Raw genomic sequence first — 27,575 nt, forward strand, 5'->3', positions numbered from 1 at the left:
ATTACAGAACTCCTCCAATGAAGAACTAAATTTTAATGGCTGCATGGACGCAGCAGGGAGACGTCAGCCCTCTTCCCCGGAAAGGGCATGATTGTGATTAAGGCCACCGCCCCTCACATCCCGGGGCCTCTTTGCCCAAAACTAGGAAGCATCTGTCACTCTTTGCACCTCCCACTGCCCCATCTCACCACCCCAAGGCTTTCCACTGGGCCTCTGCCAGGACCTAAGCAGGGACTATGTCGATCCCCAGACCTAGCAGATATGGCTACTCAATAAATATTTGTTGAAATATAAGAAAGAAAGAAAGAAAGAAAGAAAGAAAGAAAGAAAGAAAGAAAGAAAGAAAAGGAGGAAGGGAAAAGGGAAAGAAAAGAAAGGAAAAACAAAATTTTCAATAGGAAACAAAGATTTAAACATAAGGGAAAAAACATGATATCAAGTTTGAATCAATATGACATGACATCAAGTTTTTTTTTTTTTTTAAAGATTTTATTTATTTATTTGACAGATAGAGATCACAAGTAGGGAGAGAGGCAGGCAGAGAGAGAGAGAGAGGAGGAAGCAGGCTCCCCGCCAAGCAGAGAGCCCGATGCGGGGCTCGATCCCAGGACCCTGGGATCATGACCTGAGCGAAAGGCAGAGGCTTTAACCCACTGAGCCACCCAGGTGCCCCAACATGACATCAAGTTTTGAAGTCACTAGAGGAGATATCTGAAGAAGGACTATAGAAGGGCAGGCTCGGAACTACTGCACACCCATCCCAGAGGCAGCCGTGCTCTCCAGCTTGCTTGGGAGGTCATCCTGCTTCTGGAGTCAGAGCGGCCACACTTAACATCCCTCTCGTCACAGTTAAGAAGCTGAAGGCATGCTCCTCTTTAAAGAGACAACCAAATCTGGTGATGTTGGAGCCAGTCCAGTGATGTGTGTAGTTTCTCCGGAGCTTAAAAGAAAGCCATGGCTTTAGAGAGCACTGCCGCTCTGATCCCCAGCCAGTAAGAAGGGGGCAGAGACAGTCACAGCAGTCTTGATAAAAGCGTGACGTGGATCCCACAGGACGTGCTGCCCGAGCCCCCCTCCCTCAGTTTTTCCACCTTCCCTTCACGACCTCATCCTCTGCAACCTGATGCCTCTCTCCGGTTGTCCCACAAGAACTTCAGTCTGGACCTGGCAACACAATGAGAGGTCTGGGGGGAGGGTGCAGATGGAAGAAGAAGAAAGGAGTTGTGGGTGAGGAACTAAACCTTCTGAGCAGCCTCGGTTTAAAAGAAAAAATCTTGACTAACCGAATTCTCTTACTCATTCCTTCTCTGGATATTTTGGAGCGTTTACCATGGGCTACTGGATTTCCCTTTTAAAAGCTTCAGTCACTTGGGCATCAGTAACTAAACAGCAATGGTGAAGCTTTCAGGTACAAATGGAAGACTGCACACATGAGGCTAGGTTTGCTTCTTCCCCAAACCCAATTAAAGGATAGTAAAGGGATTTTTTTAATATTTTTATTTTTAAGTACTCTCTACCACTAACGTAGGCTATTTCCCCATGCCCCAAAGCCCCAGCAGATAACTGGAGACTCATTTTCTAAAGAGAGTAAGAGAGAGGGCCTCCAGACTGGGGGCGGTGCAATGGGGAGGAGCGGGGAAAACAGCACAGTTGACAGCAAACGAATGGGATTAGATGAACATATGCATATCAGATGCTGAGACCACCAGCCATCTTCTCTTATTTGGTTCCCCGAATACAGGCAATCGGGATTTTACTCTCCAGGCAGAGGAATGAAAAAATGCTAAACAGTCCAAGAGAAGACAACTAAGGAGACTCACTTCCGAGGTGTCCTATGATCAGCCTATGGTGAAATTCACAGTTGCACAGGCACTCAGAGCTTCCCATCAGCATTTTAGTCCCTGTTCCTAATTGCCTACAGACAAATCAAGCACCTCCAGGACCTCTAGAAAGCCGCTGCTGGGACACTGAGAGACCAAAACAAACAGAAACAAGCAAGTTAAAGGTCACTGGTCACACAAGGAGAAGAAAATTTCAAAGAACACCAAACACATACCCAGTAGGAGCTGAATATTGCCGTGCTGAAATAAAAATAGTATAATTTACAAAAGGAGCATTCCAAAGTAAAGAGAATGAAACACATGACAGAAGAAAAGAAAAACTCAATAAAGTTGTGAGATGGAATATAAAGTTGGAGAAGTCTCCCAGAAAGTAGAGCAAAAGAAAAAAAAAAGAGGGAAAAGTAGAAAAGCTCAGCAGGTCCAATATCCAAGTAATAGAAGTACTAGAAAAAGACAACAGAGGAAATAGAAGGGGGAAAGCGTCAGTTAAAAAAAAAATTGAGGGGCGCCTGGGTGGCTCAGTGGATTAAGCCGCTGCCTTCGGCTCAGGTCATGATCTCAGGGTCCTGGGATCGAGCCCCGCATCGGGCTCTCTGCTCCGCGGGGAGTCTGCTTCCTCCTCTCTCTCTGCCTGCCTCTCTGCCTACTTGAAATCTCTGTCTGTCAAATAAATAAATAAAATCTTAAAAAAAAAAATTGAGAAAATTTCCCCCAATTTAAGGGACCACGAGCTTCCAACTTCAAAAGGGCACATAACACCCAGGACACTGGATACAAATCAATCCACATCAAGATATATCGTTATGAAATCTGGAACCCTAGGGACAAAGACAAGATTCCACAAGCTTCCAGAAAGAGGAAAAAAAATCACATATAATAAGGACACTTTCAGACATGCAGTTTCACAAAAATTCACCTCCCACGTATTCTATTCTCTGGAAGCTACTTAAGTATGTAAAATATGCTTCAAAAAGATATAGTAAATCAAGAGGAAGGCAGACAAGCCAATACAGGAGAGAAGCAAAGGGAACCTGTAGAATAATGGAGAAGCGAGATCCCAGGAGCCAGCGACAGCCCAGCAGAGAGGGCAGCCCTGCTCTTCAGAGTACCTTCCAGAGCCTGGGGAAAGGCTGCTTCAGGAGGACCAATTTTTTTTTTTTTTTTTAGGAGGAGCAAACTGATAGAAAACTTGATGTATTTGAGCATCTTAGCAGATTTAAACAACTGTCAAAGCCTCTGGGGTTGGTAAATACTTAGAAAACCAAGCAAATAGGGAAAACAAATAATAACACAATGAGTAACCCCCATGAAAAAAGAACATGTACAGAAATAATAATGTAATCAAAGTTGTACAAGACTCAGCTTTTAACAGCATAGATACAAGAATATAAAGAATACTGATCTAATCAAGGTTATGATATTAATTATATCAGGATGATGGGATTTGGGAAAGGGGTATGTGTGTGATGGTAGGGTGGAGAGAGCTAAATCTTTACCATCCATAGTGGGAAGATCAACCCCAAACATCTTACTTACTTGCATGATGCAAACATCTTACTTACTTGCATGATGCAAACATCATGCATCTTACTGAACAACATGGACATATGCACCGGATAATTAGCTAAATAAAACAGGTAAAAGTGGTTACTTCTGAAACAGAAGAAATACAATAGAGGTACTGAGGACTGCTATTTTGGGGAGGAGTATAATAAACCCAATAGAACTGGGGCTCCTGGATGGTTCAGTGGGTTAAGCATCTGCCTTCGGCTCAGGTCATGATCTCAGGGTCCTGGAATCGAGCCCCGCATCGGGTTCCCTGCCTCTCTGTCTGCCACTCCTCCCCGCTTGTGCTCTCTCCCAATCTCTCTCCCAAGTAAATAAATAAAATTTTTTAAAAAATTAAATTAAATTGGGGTGCCTGGGTGGCTCAGTGGGTTAAAGCCTCTGCCTTCAGCTCAGGTCATGATCCCAGGGTCCTGAGATCGAGCCCCACATCGGGCTCTCTGCTCCACAGGGAGCCTGCTTCCTCCTCTCTCTCTGCCTCTCTGCCTACTTGTGATCTCTGTCTGTCAAATAAATAAATAAAATCTTTAAAAAAAAAATTAAATTAAATTCAAGTAAACTCAATAGAACTATCTGACTCTTTGAACATGTGCCTTTCTAGTATAAAAATATTAAAATAATCAATTAATTTCTTAAGTTCATCTTAAGAAAAAAAGAATAATATTTTTGGTCCTGAGGTAATATGAAAATGATAAAATATACCTCAGAAGGAAGAGACAATTTAGAGATAAGTAAGAGACAACAGCCTATTAAAAAACCCTTTTAAGAATAAAACACTCTCAGGGCACCTGGGTGGCTCAGTGGGTTAAAGCATCTTCCTTCAGCTCAGGTCATGATCCCAGGATCCTGGGATTGAGCCCCACGTCAGGCTCTCTGCTCAGAGGGGAGCCAGCTTCCTCCTCTCTCTGCCTGCCTGTCTGCCTACTTGTCATCTCTGTCTGTCAAATAAATAAATAAAATCTTAAAAAAAAAAAGAATAAAACACTGGCAATGACTTTTTGGATATGACATGAAAAGTACAAGCCACAAAAGGAAAAATAAACAAGTGGGGCTACATCAAACCAAACTGAAAAGCTTCTGTGCGGGAAAACAAAAACAAAAACAAAAACACACCATCACAAAATGAAAGGGCAACCTACAAAATGGGAGAAAATATTTGTAAACCACATATCTGATATAGAATTAATATCCAAAATATATAAAGAACTCATACACCTCAATAGCAAAAGATATGATTAAAAATCAGTAAAGAACCCGAATAGACATTTTACCAAAGGAGATATTCAAATTGCCAACAGGTACATGAAAGGGTGCTCAATATCACTTATTATATCAGGGAAATGCAAATCAAAACCACAGTGAGATATTGTCTCCCACCTGTCAGAATGGCTGGTATAAAAAAGACAAGAAACATGTGCTGGTGAGAATGTGGAGCAAAGGAACCCTTGTGCACCGTTGTTAGGAATGTAAACTGGTAAAGCCACTATGGAAAACAGTACAAAAGTTGCTCAAAAAATTAAAAATAAAACTACCATATGATCCAGCAATGCCTCTTCTGTGTATACACCCAAAGGAAATGAAATCACTCAAAGCAATTTTGACATTCTTATGCTCACTGCAACATTATTCACAATGGCTAAGACATGGAAACAACCTACATGTCCATCAGCAGAAGAATGGATAAAGAAAGTGCAATACACACACACACACACACACACACACACACACACAATGGAATACTACTCAGCCATAAAGAAAGAAAAACTGGGACGCCTGGGTGGCTCAGTTGGTTAAGCTGCTGCCTTCGGCTCAGGTCATGATCCCAGCATCCTGGAATCGAGTCCCACATCGGGCTCTTTGCTTGGCAGGGAGCCTGCTTCTCCCTCTGCCTGCTACTCTGTCTGCCTGTGCTCGCCCTCACTCGCGCGCCCTCTCTCTGACAAATAAATAAATAAAATCTTAAAAAAAAAAAGAAAGGAAATCCTGCCACTTGGACAACACAGAAGGACACTGAAGGCATTACGCTAAGTAAAATATGTCAGGCAGAGAGAGACTAATAGTGAATGATCTCACATACTTGTGGAATCTTAAAAAACCCATCAAACTCATAGAAACAGATTACTGGTGACTGACAGCAGTTGGGGATGTGGCAAAGAAATGAGTGAAGGGGGTCAAAGGGTACAGACTTCCAGTTATATGATAAATAAGTTCTGGGGATGTAATATACTGCCAGGTGACTCTAGTTAATACTGTATCGTGTATTTGCAAGTTGCTAAGAGAGTAGATCTTAAAAGTTCTCAAAACAAAACAAAAAAATTATAATTACATGAGGTGATGGATGTGTTAACTGACTTGATTGTGCTAATCATTTTGCAACATATACACACATCAGATCATGACACTGTATCCCCTAAACAATGTTGTATGTCAATTATATCTCAATAAAGCTGGGAGGGAAAAGAATGAAACCGTGTACACAGTAGGCTTTTTCTCCCTACAACTTGCATCAAAAGTGTTAATCTGATTTTTGCTGTCCCTCCAGTTCTTGTACCATACATCTGGCACATGGGCAAGAGATTTGTGGAAACAGCAGGAACCAGAACTGCTGTCCAGAGAGGACAGTGCTAATGGAATAAGGGGTATCTGTTAGATGCCTGCACAAGGTCACAGAGAGTGCCCAAATCACATCTTGTCCCAGGGCCTTTATTAGAATGTCTGTATCCTAGAAGGGATGTGAGGAGGGCATTAGAAGCCATAAAGAGGGGCTCCTGGGAGGCTCAGTTGTTAAACTTCTGCCTTCGGCTCAGGTCATGATCCCAGGGTTCTGGGATCGAGCCCCGCAATCAGGCTCCCTGCTCAGCGGGGAGCCTACTTCTCCCTCTCGTACTCCCCCTGCTTGTGTTTCCTCTCTCACTGTGTCTCTCTCTGTCAAATAAATAAATAAAATCTTAAAAAGAAGAAGAAGAAGAAGAAGAAGAAGAAGAAGAAGAAGACGACGACGACGACGACGCCATAAAGAAATGTAGCAGGGAAGAGGAATGACATTAATTTTCTCTTCTCTTCTAGTCTTTTCTCTTTTCAAGGCAGAAACCTTAAATGACCTGAAGTTTGGGAGTAAGATAGCAAAAGTGGTAGCAGAACCTCAGTTACGTCCAGCAAAAATATTTCAGAACTCCCACTGCTCCCTTGTCGTCTTCTCTGAAGTTAAACAATGGAAAGAAAAGGATGGGGGTGGGGGACACGTATGGAAAACATCACCCAAACCCGTATTTTAAATGTTCGAGATGATTTTCTTCTATACCACCCTCAAGATTTTTTATTTTTTAAGATTCTTGAAGCTCCTCTACTTAGTAGAGCTCATTTGGAATAAACTGTTTCATACCTCAAGCTTTCACAGCAAAAAAAAAAAAAAAAAAAGGTTTTCTAGGTTACCAAGTGCCAGTTAAACAGGGGCAGATCAATGAGGGGGCGGGGAGGGGACGCAAAGGAACTGGCCAGGAACACACTTCCAGAGACCCTGTTTGGACCCTTCACAGAAGTTCCCCAAAGCTGTCCAGCCCTGGGCTTTTTGCCCAACCCTGGGTGAACGTTTGGAGCCACTGCTGTGACAACTGAATGCTTCCAGTTCTCTGGGGGAGGTTTTTACTAGTTTCTTACTATGAGGGCATGTCTGGTAGGAAAGCCTCATTTGGGTTGTCTGTTGATGGATTATTCCACTGAGCTAAATCTTGTATGAAGACTGCCCACTGCCACAGAGAGCCAGGCGCTCAAGGAATACCTGATCTCATCTTCAAACCTGACTGCGAAACAGGCAAGTAACAAGGTAGAACTTCTGCCCCCAGAAAGCAGAGCATGCATTCCAAAGACAAAGAGAAAAAATTTCTGGATTAGCTATTGTTTGGGATAAGCCTACCCTGAGAAGAGAATTGATGAGAGCTTATTTCTTCTGAATGTGTCCATTGATTGAGCTCCAGCTCTGGAATCTGACTGCTGGGGTTCAATTCCTAGAGCCACATTTACCAGTGTGGGCACACTGCTTAATCCCTCTATGCATCAATCCCCTCACCTGGAACAAGGGAATTATCGTAGTACCTGACCCCTAGGATTATGTGAGGATTAAATTAGATAATATACAGAGAAATCACTAGACACAGTAATTGGCACATAATAAGTGTTGAAGAAATGTTAACTGCTGTTGTCTTTTCAACTCCCTCCCCCTGTTGCTTGGGCTGACTGTCTGGAGGCAGAGACAAAGAATGTTGAAGGTATGGCTGCCACATGTGCACTGAAGCCTGTGGCCTGATGAGGCCCACATATGGGGTTTAAGGTTGAATGGCATTAAAACGCAGTGCACACAAAGCGATCCATTTAAAGGAGAATGACAGCCCAAAGGGGGCATCCTGTATGACTTCATATAGAATGGGCCATTTGGAGACTATTTAAATGGTGTTTACTTTAAATGAGCCATCCTCGATGAAATAGACAGTGAATGCCTTCATTTTCCTTTTTGATTCAATCCACTTGCCCTAGACTCCCTTGCTACACCAGCTGCAAAACAAAGAGAACACGCTGTACTTGAATTAACCCAGAGTTTTTCCTCTGCAAAGGCCAGAAGCCCATCACACCACTGGGTGATTTCACGGCCAGGCCGGATTCATTAGCAAGACTAACAGGGAGGGGGGAGGTAGGAAGGGGCCTAGAGGAAGTGGCACTCCCTAACCCAACAGGCTTGAGCAGCCACCCATCGCGCCTCCCTTCTGGGCCTCAGAAAGTTCCTGAATAGCCCTCCACCACCTTCTCAAACTGGAACTTATTTAGGGTGGAAAATTCTTTTACTCTGATTGCCTCGCTAGAAAGACAGAGATACATCGTATCAAGGATTGTTCTTATAATCACAAAAAACAGCTGCTACAAGATCCAAATAGACATGTTCGTGACCAAAACGGGCCTGAAATTTTCTTCAGAAAAAACACAGGATCACTGTATTTTTTGTAGAGTAGGTTAAGGATTTGAAATGGGTTACTTTTCCAATCACAAGAGGCAGTTTAAAATTTAGTTCTGAAAATTCTTCTAACTAGACAGTGTTAAAACAATTGCCTTAATTATTTTCTTATGTATCACCTTTAAAAAAAAAACTGCCCTATGAATAGTTTTGAAGATTCTATCTTCTAAGGGAGGAAGACTGAAGAGGAAAAAGGAAGAACATGATGGAATCAGTCCACGGTGGGGAGAGAGAACTTTTTCTGCCGTCCACGGTGGGGAGAGAGAACTTTTTCTGCCAAAAAAAGAAAAAACTTTCTGTGAAAATCTTTGCCAATTATTTGGGACTATCATTCTTATAAAAAGAAAGAAAATTAATATGTATATATATTTTTAACTATTTACAAATAATAAAGTAAATACAAAATGTATGGAAAGTCACTGTCCTGCTTCTAGGGGAGTCTTGGAAATACTCACAAAACACATTGCAAAAATACAGCCACAGCACCCGTAACCGTTCTGCTTCTACAGAGGCAAAAGCAGATTATTTATCTTTGCAAAGTTAAACATCTCACATAATTTTCTGTATGTAAAGAGTTATTGTTTTCACTGAAAATTAAGACAGGCTCTTAAATTCTTCCTACTAAAAGCATTCACTTTATCTTTTAAACTCTTGCACTGTAGGTTAGACAAATAACATGAAGCATTTGGAAATATCGAATTGATACATGCTTTTACTTAACATATCAGATTTCTTTCCTCAATTCTTCTGTAGTCACTGCTTGTTCCCTACCTCGCCACTGAATCCTTCTCTCGACACTCTTCTTAATTTCAGAGTTTGCAGCCCAAACCATTCCATACAACAAGCTATTTCATGATTCTGATGCCAGAATACAAAGATGTGATATCTTTGTATCACAAATTCAAAATGCTTAATATGTACAGGAACATATGTATATAAGAAAATGTGTATTAGTGAGTAAATGTAGATAGTCACACCATTCACAATGTGCACGTTTTGTACATCTTATGTATTTCTTATAATAACAGAAGCACAAAAAGGAGGTAAAGGTCCCAGTTTGGGTTGCTCTTCTTCCCTTGGATTCCTAGCCCAGTGCTCGGGTCTTTCAGCAAACCCCAGCCCTTTCTCTTTCACTACTTTTTAGTTGCTGAGTCTACACGTTCTGGTTTTATGAGTTAGTGCCACCCTCTTGAATACCCATGGCGTGACTGTCTTTCGTTAGTTCTTCTCTGCTGTTGCTCAAGGGCGGGAACTGGCACCAGAACAAAGGAGACAGTAAGAATGCTCTGGACTGGTATGTGCCGGCACTGCCTAACCGAGGCCATGTGCCAGGTCATGCCACCACTTCTCAAGCACCGATGCCACCCAGCAGGGCTTCAGCTTTCCTTCCCCGCAACATGGTACTGCCTGCGGCACAAGAGACCCAGAAGAGAATGACCTTCAAGATCGTTCTTGTGAACCAGGTAAAAGAGCGCCACCTACCGAGCTGAGAGCACAAGCACCTCCATAAATTTGGAGTTTTTCCCTCGTGGCTAATGAATCCCTAAAGGAATACGCAGCTCCAGGATTGTTCTTCCAAATCTCACGCACCATTCTGACCCGTGACACAGATTACCTGGTTCCCCTTAACTTTAAGTACAAGTGGGTCAGCAAACCAGACACCAAATCCTACTGCTCCAGACGGTCACAGGTACACTTTCGAGCTTCACTCACGAGAGAAAATCCATGAATGTCAAGCCCAAGACAAAAATCCATAGTAAAAAAGAAGTGGAACATGCCTGCCAGAATCATCATTATCCAAAAGAAATCATGATGACCTTCCTGGATGGCAAATATGGTTAAGTGCAACAGGAGGAGGGCAAGCAAGAACCACTCAAAAGCAAATCACAAACTGACAAAGATTTGGAAAGTGCCAGGGCCTGATGTGAGACTTTATAAGGGAGGTTAACAGAGCAGAACACTGTCTCAATCACCACTGGCTTTCTAAAGAGAAAAGATGAATGCATTCACTCCAGACTCCTACCCCATGAAACATAATGTATGTGCCCAGAAGTTTCCTCAGTTCTAGAAACAAGAAGCTTTCTCTACTTTGCATTCTCTCTTTGTGGTGAAAACTCTTAATCATAACCATTCCTAAATGTCTTTTACTTTACCATTTCCTTCTACATAATTCCTGCTCACATACTGTGGGAGCAGTCTAAATAGTATTGCTCATTTTGAACCATTAAGAGGGAAGAAAGTTGGCCTTCAATTGCACACAGGAGGGTCTGGACCTTGAAATCTTGGCTTTTTCCTGGAATTTCCCACACAGAGTCAAGAGAGAGAATGTCAGAGAGTCAGTCTTGGGCAGGCCAGAGTAGCATTTTGCCCAGGATGAAGTAATGTCTACAGTCTCTTACTTTTGCACAAAAATGAAATCAGATACTTTGTGAGGGCACATACAGTTTTTACCACCTTTCATTTGTTCATATGCTTCTTCTCTTACATTTGCAAGGAGCTTAAGTTAGCTTTGTTTATTTACTTGAGGCTTTCCATGAAAAACAAGTGGAATGTTTTATTTTTCTAGGAAGTAGGAATATACTAAATTAGACCCTGAAAAAAATAAAATAAAACTAAACAAAAGAATTGCCAAACAGGGAGAAACAGGAATGTAGTATGCCAGTTTCTTCTCTTAAAATCTATTTATTGAGCATAGAGAAAAGGCATAAACTCTAAGTAGAAGCCTAACTACAGAAATAACCCTGAAATCATTTTTGTTACTATTCAGTAGTGCTTCTAAATGCTCCTTCCATGAACATATTACTTCTGCCCGATCATACAGAACACATTTATTCAACCAAGTATCAAGCACCTATTACATACAGAGCACTTTTTTGGGCATGGGGTCTCTCTGCTTAATAGTTGGGCAACATTTTGGCAGGGAATAGAGGCCGATGACAACACACAGGCTAACATTTCTGCCTGCCGGAATTCAATTATGCTAAGGAAGTTAAATAATAACGGAGCCAAACAAGCCAATCTAAATCTATAGCTTTGACACAGCCTTCTTGAAAAAAAGGTGGGTGACTTCTGAGCTAATAAAATTCTTATGATGGTCATCAAGCTACAATCTAAACCATTAGCCTTCTTTTTATAAACAGCTAGGAGGAATGATTTCCCCCATGTAGCAAGGACTCAGAGGTCCATCTTCTGATTTTTGTCCCCTGCCCAAGGGCTGCTGTCATTCCTGTCGCTGGTATCTGCTTCATCACATTACGCTGCTCCCAGGTGCTTTGCTTCTTCCTGGAAATCAGCTGGGGCCTGGCAAAAGTGCTAATCACGTTGATGTGTCATTGTGATGGAAACTGTGACTTGTGGGTTGGGTTTTCCGCTAGCGTTTTCAAGGAGAGCTCATCATTTTAAAGGGCATTGTGCACAACAGAGTGGAGGTCCTAGGAGACCAATCTACAATCTAGAAAACATAACTTGGAAAGGAAGTAGTATCATCTTGTAGCCACATACTCTTTTTCTCTAAGGAGTGCAGAGACATTTGGAGACATTATTCCATCCTCAGGACAGCCATTTTGGGTCTGGCAAAGAGCTCTGTTAGTACTCTTTCCTGGTTGTCCTTTGAAAAACCCCAGCTGTGGACTGCAGGGGAACTGCAGTATTAGGCATAGAGTTTTTTTCCTCATCTAGCTCAATCCTCCCTCCATCTAAATTGGTAAAGTCTGCTCCGTATTGCGTAAGTGTCAGTAGTAGGAATGGAAGCCCATGCTATCGCAAAAGTGTAAGTGGTATGAACGTAAGCAAATCACAATTTAGCATCTGCTTTGTTACAACTCTGCCCTGAATTGCTAATCCTGAAAAAGAGGTCCACAGACATATTCCTGCAAGTATGAACATTTTCCATGGAAATTTTACCATCAATCCTTGTATTGATTTTTTTTATAATCTTCAAAGAGACAGACAATGACAGATATCAAAGGGATCAGAAGGTTTTTTGTTTTTTTTTCTGTAAAGGGCTAGTTAGTAAATATTTTAGACTTTGCAGGCCATACAGTCTTTATTGCTACAGTCCGGCTCTGCCACTGCAGCATGAAAGCAGCCACAGGCAATGGCCATGTTCCAATAAAACTTTATTTACAAAAATAGGCAGTGGGCCAGATTTCGCAAGCAGGTTGGATCATGCAGATATAACTGGGTACTACCAAACAATTTCAGAGTTCACATCTACATTAGTGCATATGACTGCACAGGGACATGCAGTGCTGCTTTAACTATTGAGAGATAATGAGAAAAGAACCTAAGGATGTCCTTTTGGTGAGTAAAGGCTAGATGACATCACAGTATGCTGTGTAAACAAAAGCTTGACAACACATGAAAGAAAAGTGGTGGAGAAAAAGATCATAATGTGGCTCAGGGTAGAAGAGGCACAATAATCTCAAAAAAAACCTTCATGAAGCTGTCAGCACTACATTCATATTGTGAGGGACAATTTTATCGCAGCAAAATATTAATCTCTACATTAAAACTGAATTGCTTATTTGAATTTTATTGATTTAATAGTTTGGTCTATGTTTAATTTATATTTTATTTTGGCTTTAGAGATGTATAAGAGTTATTATATAATACTATTATAATATGTAATATTACACATATAATATACAAGAGTTTATGCCTAGTCTTATATTTATACTTTCTAAAATATCATTCTAATACAAATAATTTAAGTAAACTCCAGTGAATCTGGAGATATTTCCTCCCTCCTCTGAAAAGATAAATAATGCTCAACTTTGAGAAACACTTCTAAACCTTTACTTCATAACTGCAGGGCCAAATCATGAATGAGGAAGTATGTAGCTTTGGTGAGGTGGGGGTAGGGAGAGCCACACAGCATCCTGGGAGATGCAGTCATCACAAATAAACCACAATAACAGCAATGGAGTCTGACGGCAGAGTCCAGGTATCAGTGCCTGTTTGAGACTGCAGTGTTTGATATACTCAATGAAGTCAGCATGTCATAGAACCTAGTAGGGAGGGTAGAAAAAGATCCTGCGGGAGTCCAGCAGAACTTATTAGACAACTGGCAAGGAGACACCAGAGCCTGGATAAAGGAGCCATGCGCTTCAGTAGCCTCGCATGTGATGAACAGAGAGAGGGCTTCAGGCCGCACACAAGTGGGCAGTGAATGGAATGAAGGGAAATCCATAGACTTTCTCCCTGTTGGTACATACCAAAAAAATACAAAGAGGCAAGGCATGAGCACTTTAAGGAAAAATGCTTAAAGGTCAAAGAAAACATTGTTCTAAGAACTCAGAGGAAGAACAAGCCTCAGAAATCAATTTACTACAGAAATGAAAATGAGCTTAGGAAACTGGCATTCCCATTATCATACAAGAAGACAGGACTTCTATGAAAAAATAGTAAAAAGTCATGAGAAGACATTAGGCTAAGACAGTATAACAGAGTAAGATCAAAAGACAACAAAGTAACACGATAAAAAAGGTGAGGAAGAATTACAAGAAACTATTACAGTAACAACTTAAATCTGTACCGTAATTACTAAAGAACAGAATGTCTAAAAATCTGTGGTAGAGAGTAAAAGTAAAAAATGAAAAGACCAATTATACAGACTAGGAGAACATATTTGCAATACACACATCCAACAGAGGGTTTGTATCTAGAGCATATAAAGTACAATATATATACAGTATATACAATCTAATAACAGAACAATCTAAAAATCCACTTTAAGTAAATGAATAAGTGACTTGAAGAGATGCTTTTAAAGGAAGATCTACGAATGTACTATAAGTACATGAAAAGTTGCTCAGGATCATTAGTCATCAGAGAAATGCAATTAAAACACAAGGAGATAGTATTTTACACCCAGTTGAAGGGCTAAAATTAAAAGGACTGACAACACCAAGTGTTTGCAAGGACACACAGCAGCTAAACTCTCATACATTGCTAGTGGAATAAAAAATGATTTGATCACTTTGGAACTAGTTTCACAGTTTAACTTACATTGTTAAAATATACATATATGATCCAGCAATTGCACTGTTGGGTATTTACCCAAGAGAAATGAAAATCTATATCCACAAAAAGACTTATACATGAATATCCACAGCATATATTCTGCGATGGCCAAAAACAATGCAAATTTCCCTCAACAGGTGAGCAGATTAAAAAACAAACAACAACAATAAAAAACTTGCAGTTTATTCATATAATTGGCAACTATTCATCAATTTCTTTAAAAAAAAAATTTTTAAGTAAACTACCCGAACATGGTGCTCAAACTTATGACACTGAAATCAGAGTCATATGTTGAGCCTGCTAGATGCTCCCATCAATTTCTTTAAAAGAGAATAAACTAGGGGCACCTGGGTGGCTCAGTGGGTTGGGCCTCTGCCTCCGGCTCCGGCTCAGGTCATGATCCCAGGATCCCGGGATCGAGCCCCCCATTGGGCTCTCTGCTTGGCGGGGAGCCTGCTTCCTCCTCTCTATCTGCCTGCTTCTCTGCCTACTTGTGATCTCTGTCTGTCAAATAGATAAATAAAATCTTTAAAAAAAAAAAAGAATAAACTATTGCTACCTATAACAATATGGATACATCTCACAAACATGTAGAGCCAAAGAAGGCTGACACAAAAAAGTATAACTCATTTATATGAAGGGAATACCTCCATTTATATGAATCCATAGGAGAGGTAAAAGTAATCTACAGATATGGAACTCAGATTAGTGGTTGACTGGTATGGGGTTAAGGAGGCACAGGCAATTTCCAGGGTACCAAACATAGTCTACATCTTCATAGAAGTGCTAGTTAATTACATGGGTGTATATATTTGCCAAACCTCATGAACAAGACTTAAACTGTGTGCAAATTATTATATTTAAGTCATACTTTAATAAATTTGATTTTTAAAAAATGGTACCCCACAACCAGCTACATTCTAGGAAGTTTTGAATTACATAAATTAAAAAGTTTAACCTGTGAGTCTCTAGGCAGGAAAATCAGACTACTTTCAAAGAATTTTTAAAAAATGATATCAGGGGCACCTGGGTGGCTCAGTGGGTTAAAGCCTCTGCCTTCAGCTCAGGTCATGGTCTCAGGGCCCTGGGATTGAGCCTGGCATGGCATCAGGCTCTCTGCTCGGCAGGGAGCCTGCTTCCTCCTCTCTCTCTGCCTGCCTCTCTGCCTACTTGTGATCTCTATCTGTCAAATAAATAAATAAACTCTTTAAAAATAAATAAATAAATAAATAATGATATCAGATTTCTCCTCAGAAATACTAAGGGATGATAATGAAAATGTTTATAGAGTCAATTTAGGAGGGAATAAAAGTCCTAAACCTAGCCAAGGATTGTTCATAACTGAATACAATAAAAAGCCAACCTAAATATGGGAGGGCTCAGAAATATCCACGCTTCTAGAAAAAAAAATACTGGGGTTCCTTGGTGCCTCAGTTGGTTGAGCATCTGACTCTTGATTTTGGATCAGGTCATGATCTCAGAGTTGTGAGATCAAACCCCATTTGGGTTCCATGCTAGGCATGGAGGCTGCTTGGGATTCTTTCTGCCCCTTTTTCTTCTGCCCCTTCCCCCCCTAAAAAATACATATATGATATATATATATAGATATATATATATATATATATGTATGTGTGTGTGTGTGTGTGTATATATGTGTGTGTGTGTGTGTGTGTGTGTGTGTGTGTGTGTGTCATTTCCCAAGTGAGAGATGATTCAAACTTAAGGGCTCAAAAATAAAAAAAGTCTAAATACTTAAAAATATGGTTTGAAACTGAACGAAAATATAAAACAGTAATTATAATTCCTAGAAGAGAAGACAGAAGACCAAAAAAAGTATAAAGATAATATCTGTATTAATTAAAACTGGGGAATGTGAGTGAGGGAAGATGAGAGAAGTAAATGCCCATTAAATTTATTATTTAATTTAGAGTGAAGTCAAGAGCTATCGGTTAACTAAACTGTGAAACAGCCATTTATGGAATACTCTGTAGTCATAAAAATAATGAAGAAGCTTTTTGTTATGTTCAGTTATGAAATATGCTGTAAGATAAATTTATACTAAAGAAGGAAGCAAAATACAAAACAATGTGCATAGCATGTGATGATTTGTGCAACAAAGAGGAAAGACTATACTATATACATAAGAAATTGGTCACCTTGATTGCCTTGGGGGGCAGTTCCTGGGTAGCTGGAAATACGGAGTGAAAAAAAGACTTTATTGCAACTTTCCTGGCCTTTGCTCATGTGTAAAGAAGCCATGTATGGGGGCACCTGGGTGGCTCAGTGGGTTAAGCCTCTGCCTTCAGCTTGGATTATGATCCCGGGGTCCTGGGATCTGGCTCCACATTGGGCTCTCTGTTCTACAAGGAGCCTGCTTCCCCTCTCTCTCTGCCTGTCCCTCTGCCTACTTGTTATCTTTCTCTCTCTGTCAAATAAATAAATAAAAATCTTTATTTAAAAAAAAAAAGGAGCCATGTATTTGTGACCTATTTTTAAAAAAAATTTTTTTAAATATATTACTTGTCTTGTTTTGTCTTGACTTTGAGAATCAAGTTAACACTCACTGAAGACTCTAGCACACGCATAAATCTAGTTTCTGACAAAGGAGATATCACAAATCAAAAGAGTATACTTATCATGAAGAGCACTGGGTAATGTACAGAATTGCTGAATTACTAGATTGTACACCTGAAACTAACAGTATATGTTAACCATACTGGAATTAAAATTAAAAACTTAATTTAAAAAAAAGGAGAGGGGCACCTGGGTGGCTCAGTGGGTTAAAGCCTCTGCCTTCGGCTCAGGTCATGATCCCAGGGTCCTGGGATCGAGCCCCGCATCGGGCTCTCTGCTCGGTGGGGAACTTGCTTCCCTTCTTCTCTCTCTGCCTGCCTCTTGGCCTACTTGTGATCTCCTACTTGTGATCTCTGTCTGTCAAATAAATAAATAAAATCTTTAAAAAAAAATAGGAGATATTACAAGTTAGTAAAGATCTATTAAATGATCTTGGAGCAACTGGTTTCCTATGGGGGGCAGGGGGGAGTTTAGTTCTCATTTTGCAACCCTGACCAGAATAAACTACCAACAAATTAAAGGATTAAATTACAAAAATTAAACTAAAACTTAAATAAGAATATCAGAACAAAATGGTGAATCTCAGAGCAACAAAACTTTCTAAGAGAAACTTGACAGAGTTGACTACATAAAAACTAAAATCTCCTATAAATCAAAAACATTATATGAAATTAAAAGGTATACTATAAACTGGGAACAATACTTTCCACAAATATCATAAGAGATTAATATCTTTATTTTATTCTTTTATATATGAGACTAGCTTATAGATTTACTTAATGTAAGTCTGTGACCAGGGGAGCCCCTGGAAGGAAATGAAGACCCAAAGAAACCATTCGCCAGTGCACTTTTCTACTGCCTTTATGAATAGTGGAGAGTCAACTCAGAAGCAGCCAGAGGGAAGAGATGTGGGGAGAAAGTATATGGGGAAGGGATCAGAGATTCTGCACTTTCTCCCAGCATCTTCATGTTGAGCAACGTGGAAGCTCCAAGATCTTTATTTTTTTAAAGAGCCCATAAAATTAAAAGATGAAACAAATTTTGAAAGCCTCCCTAACGCCTCAGAATAAAAATGGGCAAAGGAAGTGAAGAGTTAATGACAGTGGTTAAGAATCCTTAGAGGACAAGTGGGACCTACTGAAATAATCCAATTAAAGAGAGACCTTCTCTTGCCTAACCGACAGGGGACGCTCCCAGTAATTGGGACCATCACAGGAGTGTAAATTGGTACCTTTCTGGAAAATAACTTGAGAAATGTACCAACACCCTTAAACGTGTTCAAAACTCTTTGACTCATTAATTCTCATTTTAAACAAACTATCTTCTCAGGAATTTAATGCAATAAAACAGGGGGGAAAAACCCTGGAAACAATAAAAATGTTTAATAATATGGAAACATTACATAAAAGCTGATATGCTCATACAACAAAATTATTACGCAGACAATAAAATCATATTTTTGAAAAATACATAGTGATGTGGGAAGCATTCAAGATATACTAGAATGAAATAAATGTAATATAAAACTGTTCTATGCCAGGACGAACATTTTGAAATGGTAACATGTAGTATAAATATAGATTTTAAATAGTGGCAGAAAAGGAAGCAAAATGTTAACAACCATTCTCTCAAAAATTATTTTATTATTATTTTTGCTTTTCTATAAATGTTAAAGTTTCTACAATAAGTACGTGGGAGAAGACACAATATTTTAAATGAAAAAATAACACAATTAGAATTTACCTGGCATTAACATGCTCCAGATCTCAACTGAAAAAGTTAATTATTGCCATAAGCAAGACAAAACTTCGATGCAATAGCACTTGCCTTCCATCTTTCTTACACACCTTTACTTCAGGGCCAAATGGGCCAGTGGTGTGCAGAAGAGATGCCTTAGTAGGACAACTCCAGTGGGCCAGCCAACAGTAGCTCTATCGCCCGGCATACTGAATAACCTTACTGAACTACAGACAAGTGAACTGTAATGTAAACGGTGTTTCCATGACACATTTGCCTGTCCCAAAGTCTTCAACCAGGACCAACCACTTAAGGCCCACAAACCACCAGGTGAAAGCAACCCCTAAAATAATTTAGGAATTGATAACTCAGGCATGAAGAGTCCCCCATCCCCTGTCCAGACTCCCAAGTGCCCCTCCCCATCCCCTTCTATTTTCTCTGGCAAAATGTTTCTAGTATGTTCATTCCAACCCAACTCATAAAGGAGCTCTTTTAAAGTTGAGAAAAACATTGCGTATTAGATCCCTGGGTCCAGCATGCGCACACTACAAAAAGAAGCACAGAACACATGTACAGTACCTTCCCGAAGCTGTGTTGGCTTGGCAGAATTTTCCCCACTCATTAGAACAACAAAAGATGCAGCTGCTCGAACCGTAGCCTGCCATGTTGACATGGCAACGGGTGGCTCCTGGCATGGAAAAAGGGCCCTGTTGTTTATGGGAGATCCCATAGTATAAACACATGGCCTGCAGAAGAAAGACAAAGAAACAAAACGGGGGGGGGGAATCTTTAAATGAGTTGTCACTTTTCTCACCACCATGGTAGTGAAGGTTAAGTTGAGCTTTCAAAGAGAAAACATTTAAAGCTTTGAGGCTGACTGGTTTCAATGCATTTTGAACTGAAACTGCCAAGGGCTGGCTATGTGAACAGCTGAGTAGTAATTTCTCCCAAATGAATTACTTAAATATGTAAAGAGAGGGTTTTTTTTAAAAGGGAAAAATATTTTTTTGGATAAAGTTTTAAATACTAGTCTGCCAATTTAAAATTTATACTAACCTTGCCCTTCCCCTTAGGCCCTTACACCTTCAAAAGAAAAAAAGTTTTAGAGACATTCTTACAAACCTTTGGAAAACATTCTGGAAAAGAAAATATGTTTGGAGATCACCGAGATATTAATGTTTGGAAAAACAAGCTGGTGGTCTCAAATCCAGTTGCTGGCGGGCAGATATCCCCAATCTTGGAAAGCACCATCTCAAATGGAACCCTTGTGGGAATCCTTGTGTGGAGGCCAAGAACAGGGGTTGGCATATAAACAGGACTGTAGGTCACAACAACGGGGCTTGTGATGGGAAGGCCAAGTATAGAGTCATTACAAAGCGAGTGTAGGAAACCGAATGGTATGACATTAAGGCTCATTCTGCTATAATTAAAAATTACAAACCCACCCATACCAAGAATGATCCTTTCTGTGATTAAGTCAGAGGGCAGCAATGGAAAAGATCTGAGATCGAAAGAATCCACTCTTTTGACGCCAGAGTTGAAGGCACAAGAGTGATCACCGGGAAAATGTCTTAAGAAAATGTCTCCACCTTTTGCTTTTCAGGAACTATGATAAATATGATATAGTTTAATCTGCCTTACTTACACTTACTTACTTACTTACACTTACACTTACACTTACTTACACTTACGGAGTAAATGAACAGAGCAGAGCACTAACTCTCTTGGGTAAACGGATTTTCCTTTTTCATTAGCATCCTTATGACTCAACACTTACTGTGTTCCTACAAAGTGCCCAAATACCCAGAATGCTGGTCCAACTTCATCAGTCAGGACCCGGTAAGGAAAAGACACACCAGTCTGGATCTTAACAAACAGAGGTGATTTAACATAGGGGACAGGTAATCTAAGCGACAGAAGAGGTAAGAAGCCAAACAGGGAAGAGTGAGGCAACTCAGGAATTAGCCATAGTGGTAAGTAGCTGCTGTGAGTCCTCTGGTTGAAGGAGCTGCCATTACTGGGAGCTAAGGGGCTGCAGCAGCAGGGGTCATCTGACAGAAGCCAGAGTCACAGAAGGGGCTGTCCAATGGGTGCTGGGATCAGAGAAGACTCAGTCACTGCTGGAGATGTGAAAGGAAGCAGGGAGGGAGGAAGAACTACCTTGTTTCTCACCAATTCCTGCTCTCAAATTTTCTCCCACTGCCCTACAAGGGCCAAACTTAGTAGGAAGCAGAAGACAGGGGATCCTGGGAAATGAGGTTCCTTGTCATCCAGAGATCACAACAAGAGCAGAAATTGGACCTCAGAGTAAACAGGCTGTTGCAGTCTACCTATCCTACTAGTGTACGCGCTATAATAACTCGCAGGTCTAACACGGGGCAAGGAAAGATTCAGGAGACTGCGGTCCTGGCCAACTTATTAAATGACTTGACCTCTCTGAGTCACATGTCAAATGGCAGTGGGGGACAGACAGCAACCTCTATTCTGGGCCATAAACCTATCCCTCTGATCCCAAGATGATAAATCTAAGAACAAAAGCAAATTTTCATAGAAGGCTCAGAATCTCCCACTAATGAGTTCTCAATGCCCACCTTGGTCCCCTGGGGCATTGGTCAATTGACTTAATCTTGGTTAACCGTGCAGCCTCAGGAAGCCTACTAGGGTTGATACCTCCCAGGTGGGGCTGGTAATGGTGGGTGCATGATGGGAAGGGTGCTGTAGCAGCTCAAGTAATTAAGATATGCCTACTTCTGAAAATCCTACCTATTAAGTGTTTTGCTTTTTCCCCAGAAGCCCACCTTAGAGAAGGATCTCACCCAGTGGGAACAGGGTGTATTCCCACTGGCCAAATGGCAGGTGTAATTCCTGCTTCCTCTGACAATGGCAGATGCTGAGAATCGAGGCTTTCTTTCTCACTGAAGCAGAATGGATCCCACAACGTTCCTCAGTTCAAGAGCTCTTCTTCCAATCTAAGTAGCCACTTCTGATCTAAGTAGACTTGTGGAGTTAAACTATTTGTGATACTTACAAGGAAGCTGCAGACCCTTGCCTAGATAGAGATTTCCTAAGACTTTCAGGCAAAAAAGGGGAGCTGCCCTCATATCATGGTCTTAAGTCCTAGTGATGTGGAGAACAAAGACAGAAGGAAATGTAGATAAAAGTAAGTGTCCTTATAATCTGCAGCCCATTGACAAGTACTTGAAACAGGTGGAGTATGACATTCCTCCAGAAACTCCCAATCGTCTTAATGTTAATGCTTTGCTAGAGGGAAAAACAACCTTAGCTTGACAACAGCTAGGCCTCCAGGATCATGTGAGTCTTCTCTAGCATATGAAAGTCATTTTGGAAACTTCCCTTTGTCTTTAATAACCCCAACTCCAAGTATATAATCAGCCAGTCCTCACTACTCATGTGCAGCCCTTTCTGCCCAGGGTTTTGTCTCTGTGCTTTATTTATTTTTTAAAATTAATTTATTTATTGGGGGGGTGGTGATGGAGAGGGAAACTCAAGCAGACTCCACACTGAGCCCTGACACAGGGCTTGATCCCACAACCCCAAAATCAGACCTGGGATGAAACCAAGAGTTGGACACTTAACCAACTGTGCCACCCAGATGAACCCCTGTACCTGTACTTTAATGAAACCACCTTTTTGCACGAAAGAGGTCTCCAGAATTCTTCCTTGGCAGTTGGCCCTGAACCCCAATATTTCCAGATTAGGTCAAGTCTGAAAGTAACTGCGCTCTCTTGCTGTTGTGCTCAGCACCTGGTTTCTGTAGGGTGACTCTGGTGTTACAGGTATCCCCTTCCCTGCACAGGGAATGAATCCTCCCCGAAAGACAGGCTTGTCAAGAGGTGTGCTTCACCTTCTCCCTATGAAGTTGCATTTGGTCTGTGCCCTTAGGTATGTGGTCCCCAAGGCTTCCTCATCAGCCTCCACACCTGTTCCCTGAAGAAACAATCAGTCTTAAGATGAGGTCCCATATGAGAAAGACTGCAGAGGAAGAATCAGATGGACCTAGTTAGTTGCTGAAGAAGAGGGAGAAGGAAAGCCTCTCTCAGGCAACTGGCTTCTAAGTGGGCCTCCAATGCCCCCTGCCTCCTGGTATTCATATCCTTACAAAGTACCCTCCCACACTGTACCAGGGTTGGTCTATATGACCAGTAAGATGAGGCAGAAGAGATGTTATTCCTGAGAACCGAGAATTTTAAAATCTGGTTTTTTAGGGGTTCTTCTATTACTTGCTCTGGGGGGAATCCAGCTGCCATGTCAAGACAGGACTCAAACAGGCTATGGAGGGGTCCATGCAGCAGAAAAAGAGACCTCTGGCCCACAGTCAGTGAGGACCTGAGGCTGTCAACAACCATGCAAATGCATCTGGAAGAGAATTTTCCATCTGTAGTGAAGCCCTGAGAGGCCTGTGGCCCTGGCAGATAGCTGACTGCAACCTTGTAAGAGATCCTAAGCCAGAACCACCCAGTTAAACTGTTCCTGGATTCTTAACCCTCAGAAACCACGTGAGATAATAAATGTTCGTTCTTTTAAGCTATTAAGTTTGGGGTGATTTGTATGCAGCAACAGATAACAGAATTTTCTCAGGTTTCTGGCTCAGGCGATAAGAGGGATTGCAAAGCAATTAAACAGGAGAGTCAAGATGACAAGCAAGATCATAGGAAGGGACAAGGGAGAAGGAGAATCCCTATTTAATGTGCACATACAGGGCTTTCTTTGCACACACTATGGCAGAGGACACTTGTATAGACACAGAGATCATGATTTTTCTAAAGCACAAACAGCACAGCGTTCAGCAATGGGACTGAGTGTCTGAAATTGGACCAATCACAGAACATTGAGGAATGATAGGTTTATTAACTAAGTATTGACGCTGCCAGTAGATTTGAGTCTGGGTGCCACCCATAAATCTGGAAGTGTGTGTGGAAGGAAATCCTCCCATTGGCTGGATATTTGAAAAGCATGATATCACCATCCTTTCCTCTCTCATTCTCAATTTTTCCCCTCTAAGTGGTCTAGATCTTGATATTTCATTCTAGAGTTCTGTCCTGCCCCTGCCCCCTGGCATCCTCTCAAAGGCTCTTTCTACCAGACTGTCCCTGGGCACCTGAATTCTCCCACCATGGGGATTAGTTATCTGGCCAGGCTCCCAAGAAGCTGTTGCCTACCACCCCCCTACTGTCCTCACGAGTCTCTTCTGCTACCTCCTCTTTACACCACTGGGGCAACCTTGCTGCTACAATCTATGGGTTTTCTTTCTTTCCGCAGAGGCACTTTTAGGCAACAGGCTGGAACAATGGAATGCAGGGCAAGGCAAAAGGGCCCACAGTGACCATCTGACCCATCAGGCCACCCACCTCAAAATACACATAAGCCCTAACAAACCAATGGGCTACTTTACAACGAGGCAGAGGTATCCCAAAATGGAAAATTCCATACATCCCCATATCTGCTCACCTTCCCCCTTTAAGTACAACCCCCACCCACCACCTCCTGGCAGGCAGGCTCTCCTTTGTGGTCTTGCCTGCCTCACCCCTGCAGTATATTCAATAAACTTCTTGCTCCTTTGTTGTGCTTCCAGAGAATTCTGCACCGCCTGTGCTGCCAGCCCCCATCTGACAGGGATGCCCCACATTTGGGGGTCCCCATCCAAATGGGACAGACACCACACTTCCCTCTGGTCTCCAGAGCTGTAACTCTGAAAGTGTAAAAGCCCCATCTATAAATACAGCCACATCTGATACAAGACTCAATCGCTTTCTCATTGGAATGTTTTCACAAATGGGAAAACCAACACCTAGGCAAAATTCCTTGAAAACACAGATTATCTTTGTGCTCCCAGACTATTCCGTTCTTGGACTTTTCTTTTTTCTCAGTTGCAGCCGCCCCCCTTCCTTCCCAATGAGCCCACACCAAGCACCAATGACTTCATAAGCAATAGCCTTTGGAGCTTTTACAACCTGATATCCTTATGCATGTCACACATCCTAGTACAAACATCTAAAACAATGTAAAGTTAAGTGACTATATATATTTTTATTTTTATTTATTTATTTATTTATTTTTGGTGAGAGAGAGAGAAAGAGAGCAGAAGCAGGGGGAGCAGCAGGCAGAGGGAGAAGCAGGCTCCTTCCCTGAGCAAGGAGCCCAATATGGGACTCCATCCCAGGACACAGGGATCATGACCTGAGTCAAAGGCAGATGCTCAACTGGACTGAGCTACCCTGGCATCTCAAGTGAGTATATTTTTAAAAGAGATGAAAACTTAACCACTGGATAAAACTCTAGTGATGGAATTTGGGGCATCTGACAAAAATTGGGGCATGGGGGGAGTCATGAAAATCATACTGCCCACATGGTGATTCAAGAATCAAGATGGTTCCCACCACACTCACCTACAAATGACAACTACAGAGAGTTGATTTCCTGTCCCCATACCCTGTGCCCCAAGAGGGGAGGAAAATCTATGCACATTTATAAATATGCTCTGCAGCTATCTGGATGTGTAATCACTGAAGTAAATGCAGCTGTGTTTATTCAACACGCACAGCCCTGCACCTCAGCCATGTTGCTAAAACGCTCACGGGACAGATGTGAAGGCGCCAGCCTCCAATGCGCAGCACTTCATCATTTCCAGACTCAATAATTCCTTCCAGCAGGAAAACTCTCTCACACCAGGGCTCATCCTACATGCCCTGGGATAGCCACCCAGTGAAAGGCTTCCTGGGGAGTCCAGTTAAACTGCACAGGAGTTGTGAGGGTAGGGAGAAGGACACTGAAAATCAGAAAGATCGAAAGACAGCATGAGAGCAGACCTATCATGATTTGCTGCCATTACGGAACTTCTGAACTGAGGAAGAACTTGCCAGAATGGCTACTCCCTCAGCTTCACACGTTTGTGTGTTCGTGCCGTGGTTAAACAAGGATGAGACACACTAACTATGCTGCTATCACTGAATGTGTCCCCCTCAGATTCCTATGATGAAATCCTAATGCCCATCTGACTGTTGGGATTAGGAGGTAGACCCTTTGGGAGGTTCTTAGGTCACATGAGGACAAGGATCTTATGAAGGAGATTGACGCCCTTATAAAAGAAGCCCAACAGAGCTCCTCAGCCCCTTCCTCCACGTGAGGACGCAGCCAAAAGTCAGCAGTCGGCAACCCAGAAGAGGGCTTTCATCAGAGCCTGACCACACTGGCACCCTGATCTTAGACTTCCAGCCTCCAGAACACTAAGAGATAAATTTGTGGTACTTTGTCATCGTAGTCCAAATGGACTAAGGCATACACCTTCCAAGGTTAGGGGTCGGTGAACTCTCACATGCTTGCTCATTTTCTTTAGGAGCCATCCGTAAAGGAAAACTTTCAGGGGATTAGTCAAAAATGTATTTTATTTGGGCGGGCACCTGGGTGGTTCAATTGGTTAAGTGACTGCCTTGGCTCAGGTCATAAGGATAGAGTCCTGCATGGGGCTCCCTGCTCAGTGGGGAGTCTGCTTCTCCCTCTGACCCTCTGCCCTCTAATGCTTTCTCTCTCTCAAATAAATAAATATTTAAATATATATATATATACACACACACATTATTTCTCTTTAGTTGACAACTACATGCATTTGTCTTTTTTAATTTTTTTTTTTTTTTAGATTTTATTTATTTATTTGACAGACAGAGATCACAAGCAGGCAGAGAGGCAGGCAGAGAGAGAGATGGGAAGCAGGCTCCCTGCTGAGCAGAGAGCCCGATGCGGGGCTCGAACCCAGGACCCTGAGGTCATGACCTGAGCCGAAGGCAGAGGCTTTAACCCACTGAGCCACCCAGGCGCCCCTGCATTTGTCTTTTTGTAGTCAGTGTGAAAAGGGGGTTATTCTTAATTTAAAAAATGTTTGAGGGGCACCTGAGTGGCTCAGTGGGTTAAAGCCTCTGCCTTCGGCTCAGGTCATGGTCCCGAGGTCCTGGGATGGAGCCCCATGTTGGGCTCTCTGCTCAGCAGGGAGTCTGCTTCCCTTCCTCTCTCTCTGCCTGCTTCTCTGCTTGATTGTGATTTCTGTCTGTCAAATAAATAAATAAAATCTTTAAAAAAAAATCTTTGAGGTCCCACAACTTTCCATAAAACTACCCATTTTCAGAAATTTGGTACCACCATTCAGTGACCGGGGAGAGGGCTGCCTTAGGAAAAGCGGGCAGCAGGTGATAAGATGAGCCCAGAGTTGCCATGGTGTGGCTTATTGGGATGTTTTCCCACAATGAAGTACTGATCTTGTCTCTGGAGGCCAGGAGGCCACAGATGGATCATTTCCATGAGTCCGATTCTTTTAGAAAACTGGCCAGGGTTACAAAGTCTTCAGGCCTCCTCTAATTCCTTATCATCTCTTCTTCCTGCACCCAATCTTTTGTAAGACTCCATGTTCTCATTAAACCTGAATTATAAGCAAGCAACCCTCTTGCTTTCTTGAGCCACAAAAACCAAGAGGCAGGCTACTAAAGCAAGAAATGTCAACTATGACTCACTCTCTCCTCACAACTTTACACACACACACACACCCCTTCCTTAATAAATTCTCCTTCATGGCACAATTACCAAAACTGGGATCCCTCTCAATCAAACTGGACACATGGCAGGTGCAAAGGAGAATGCTGCTTTGACTCAGATTTTGTGTACAAAATGCACAAGACTGAATCGAAGTGGCTTTGAGTCAGAAAGTCACCACTTTTCAGCACAAGTGTTTTGGGTGCAAAACAGGCAAGCTGTTGGGTGCCTGGGTGGCTCAGTCCTTAAGCAGCTGCCTTCAGCTCAAGTCATGATCCCAGGGTCCTGGGATA

At 41.8% G+C, this 27,575-nt stretch overlaps 1 protein-coding gene across 14 annotated transcripts in view; it reads right to left on the minus strand.

The window, feature by feature from the left end:
* LOC123952764 (aminopeptidase O (putative)) overlaps positions 1 to 27,575 on the minus strand; it is a 337,543-nt gene that overhangs the window by 266,316 nt on the left and 43,652 nt on the right. For all 14 annotated transcript variants that reach the window (XR_006820710.1, XR_006820712.1, XR_006820711.1 and 11 more), the window contains exon 3: positions 19,324 to 19,490. Coding sequence is in view for 3 of the 14 variants with exons in the window: in XM_046022214.1 (XP_045878170.1) it covers positions 19,324 to 19,490 (167 nt within the window). In the remaining 11 variants the exon portion in view is untranslated. The remainder of the gene's footprint in view (positions 1 to 19,323; positions 19,491 to 27,575) is intronic.

Source organism: Meles meles, chromosome 11, assembly GCF_922984935.1.
Source record: "Meles meles chromosome 11, mMelMel3.1 paternal haplotype, whole genome shotgun sequence".
NCBI lineage: Eukaryota > Metazoa > Chordata > Mammalia > Carnivora > Mustelidae > Meles > Meles meles.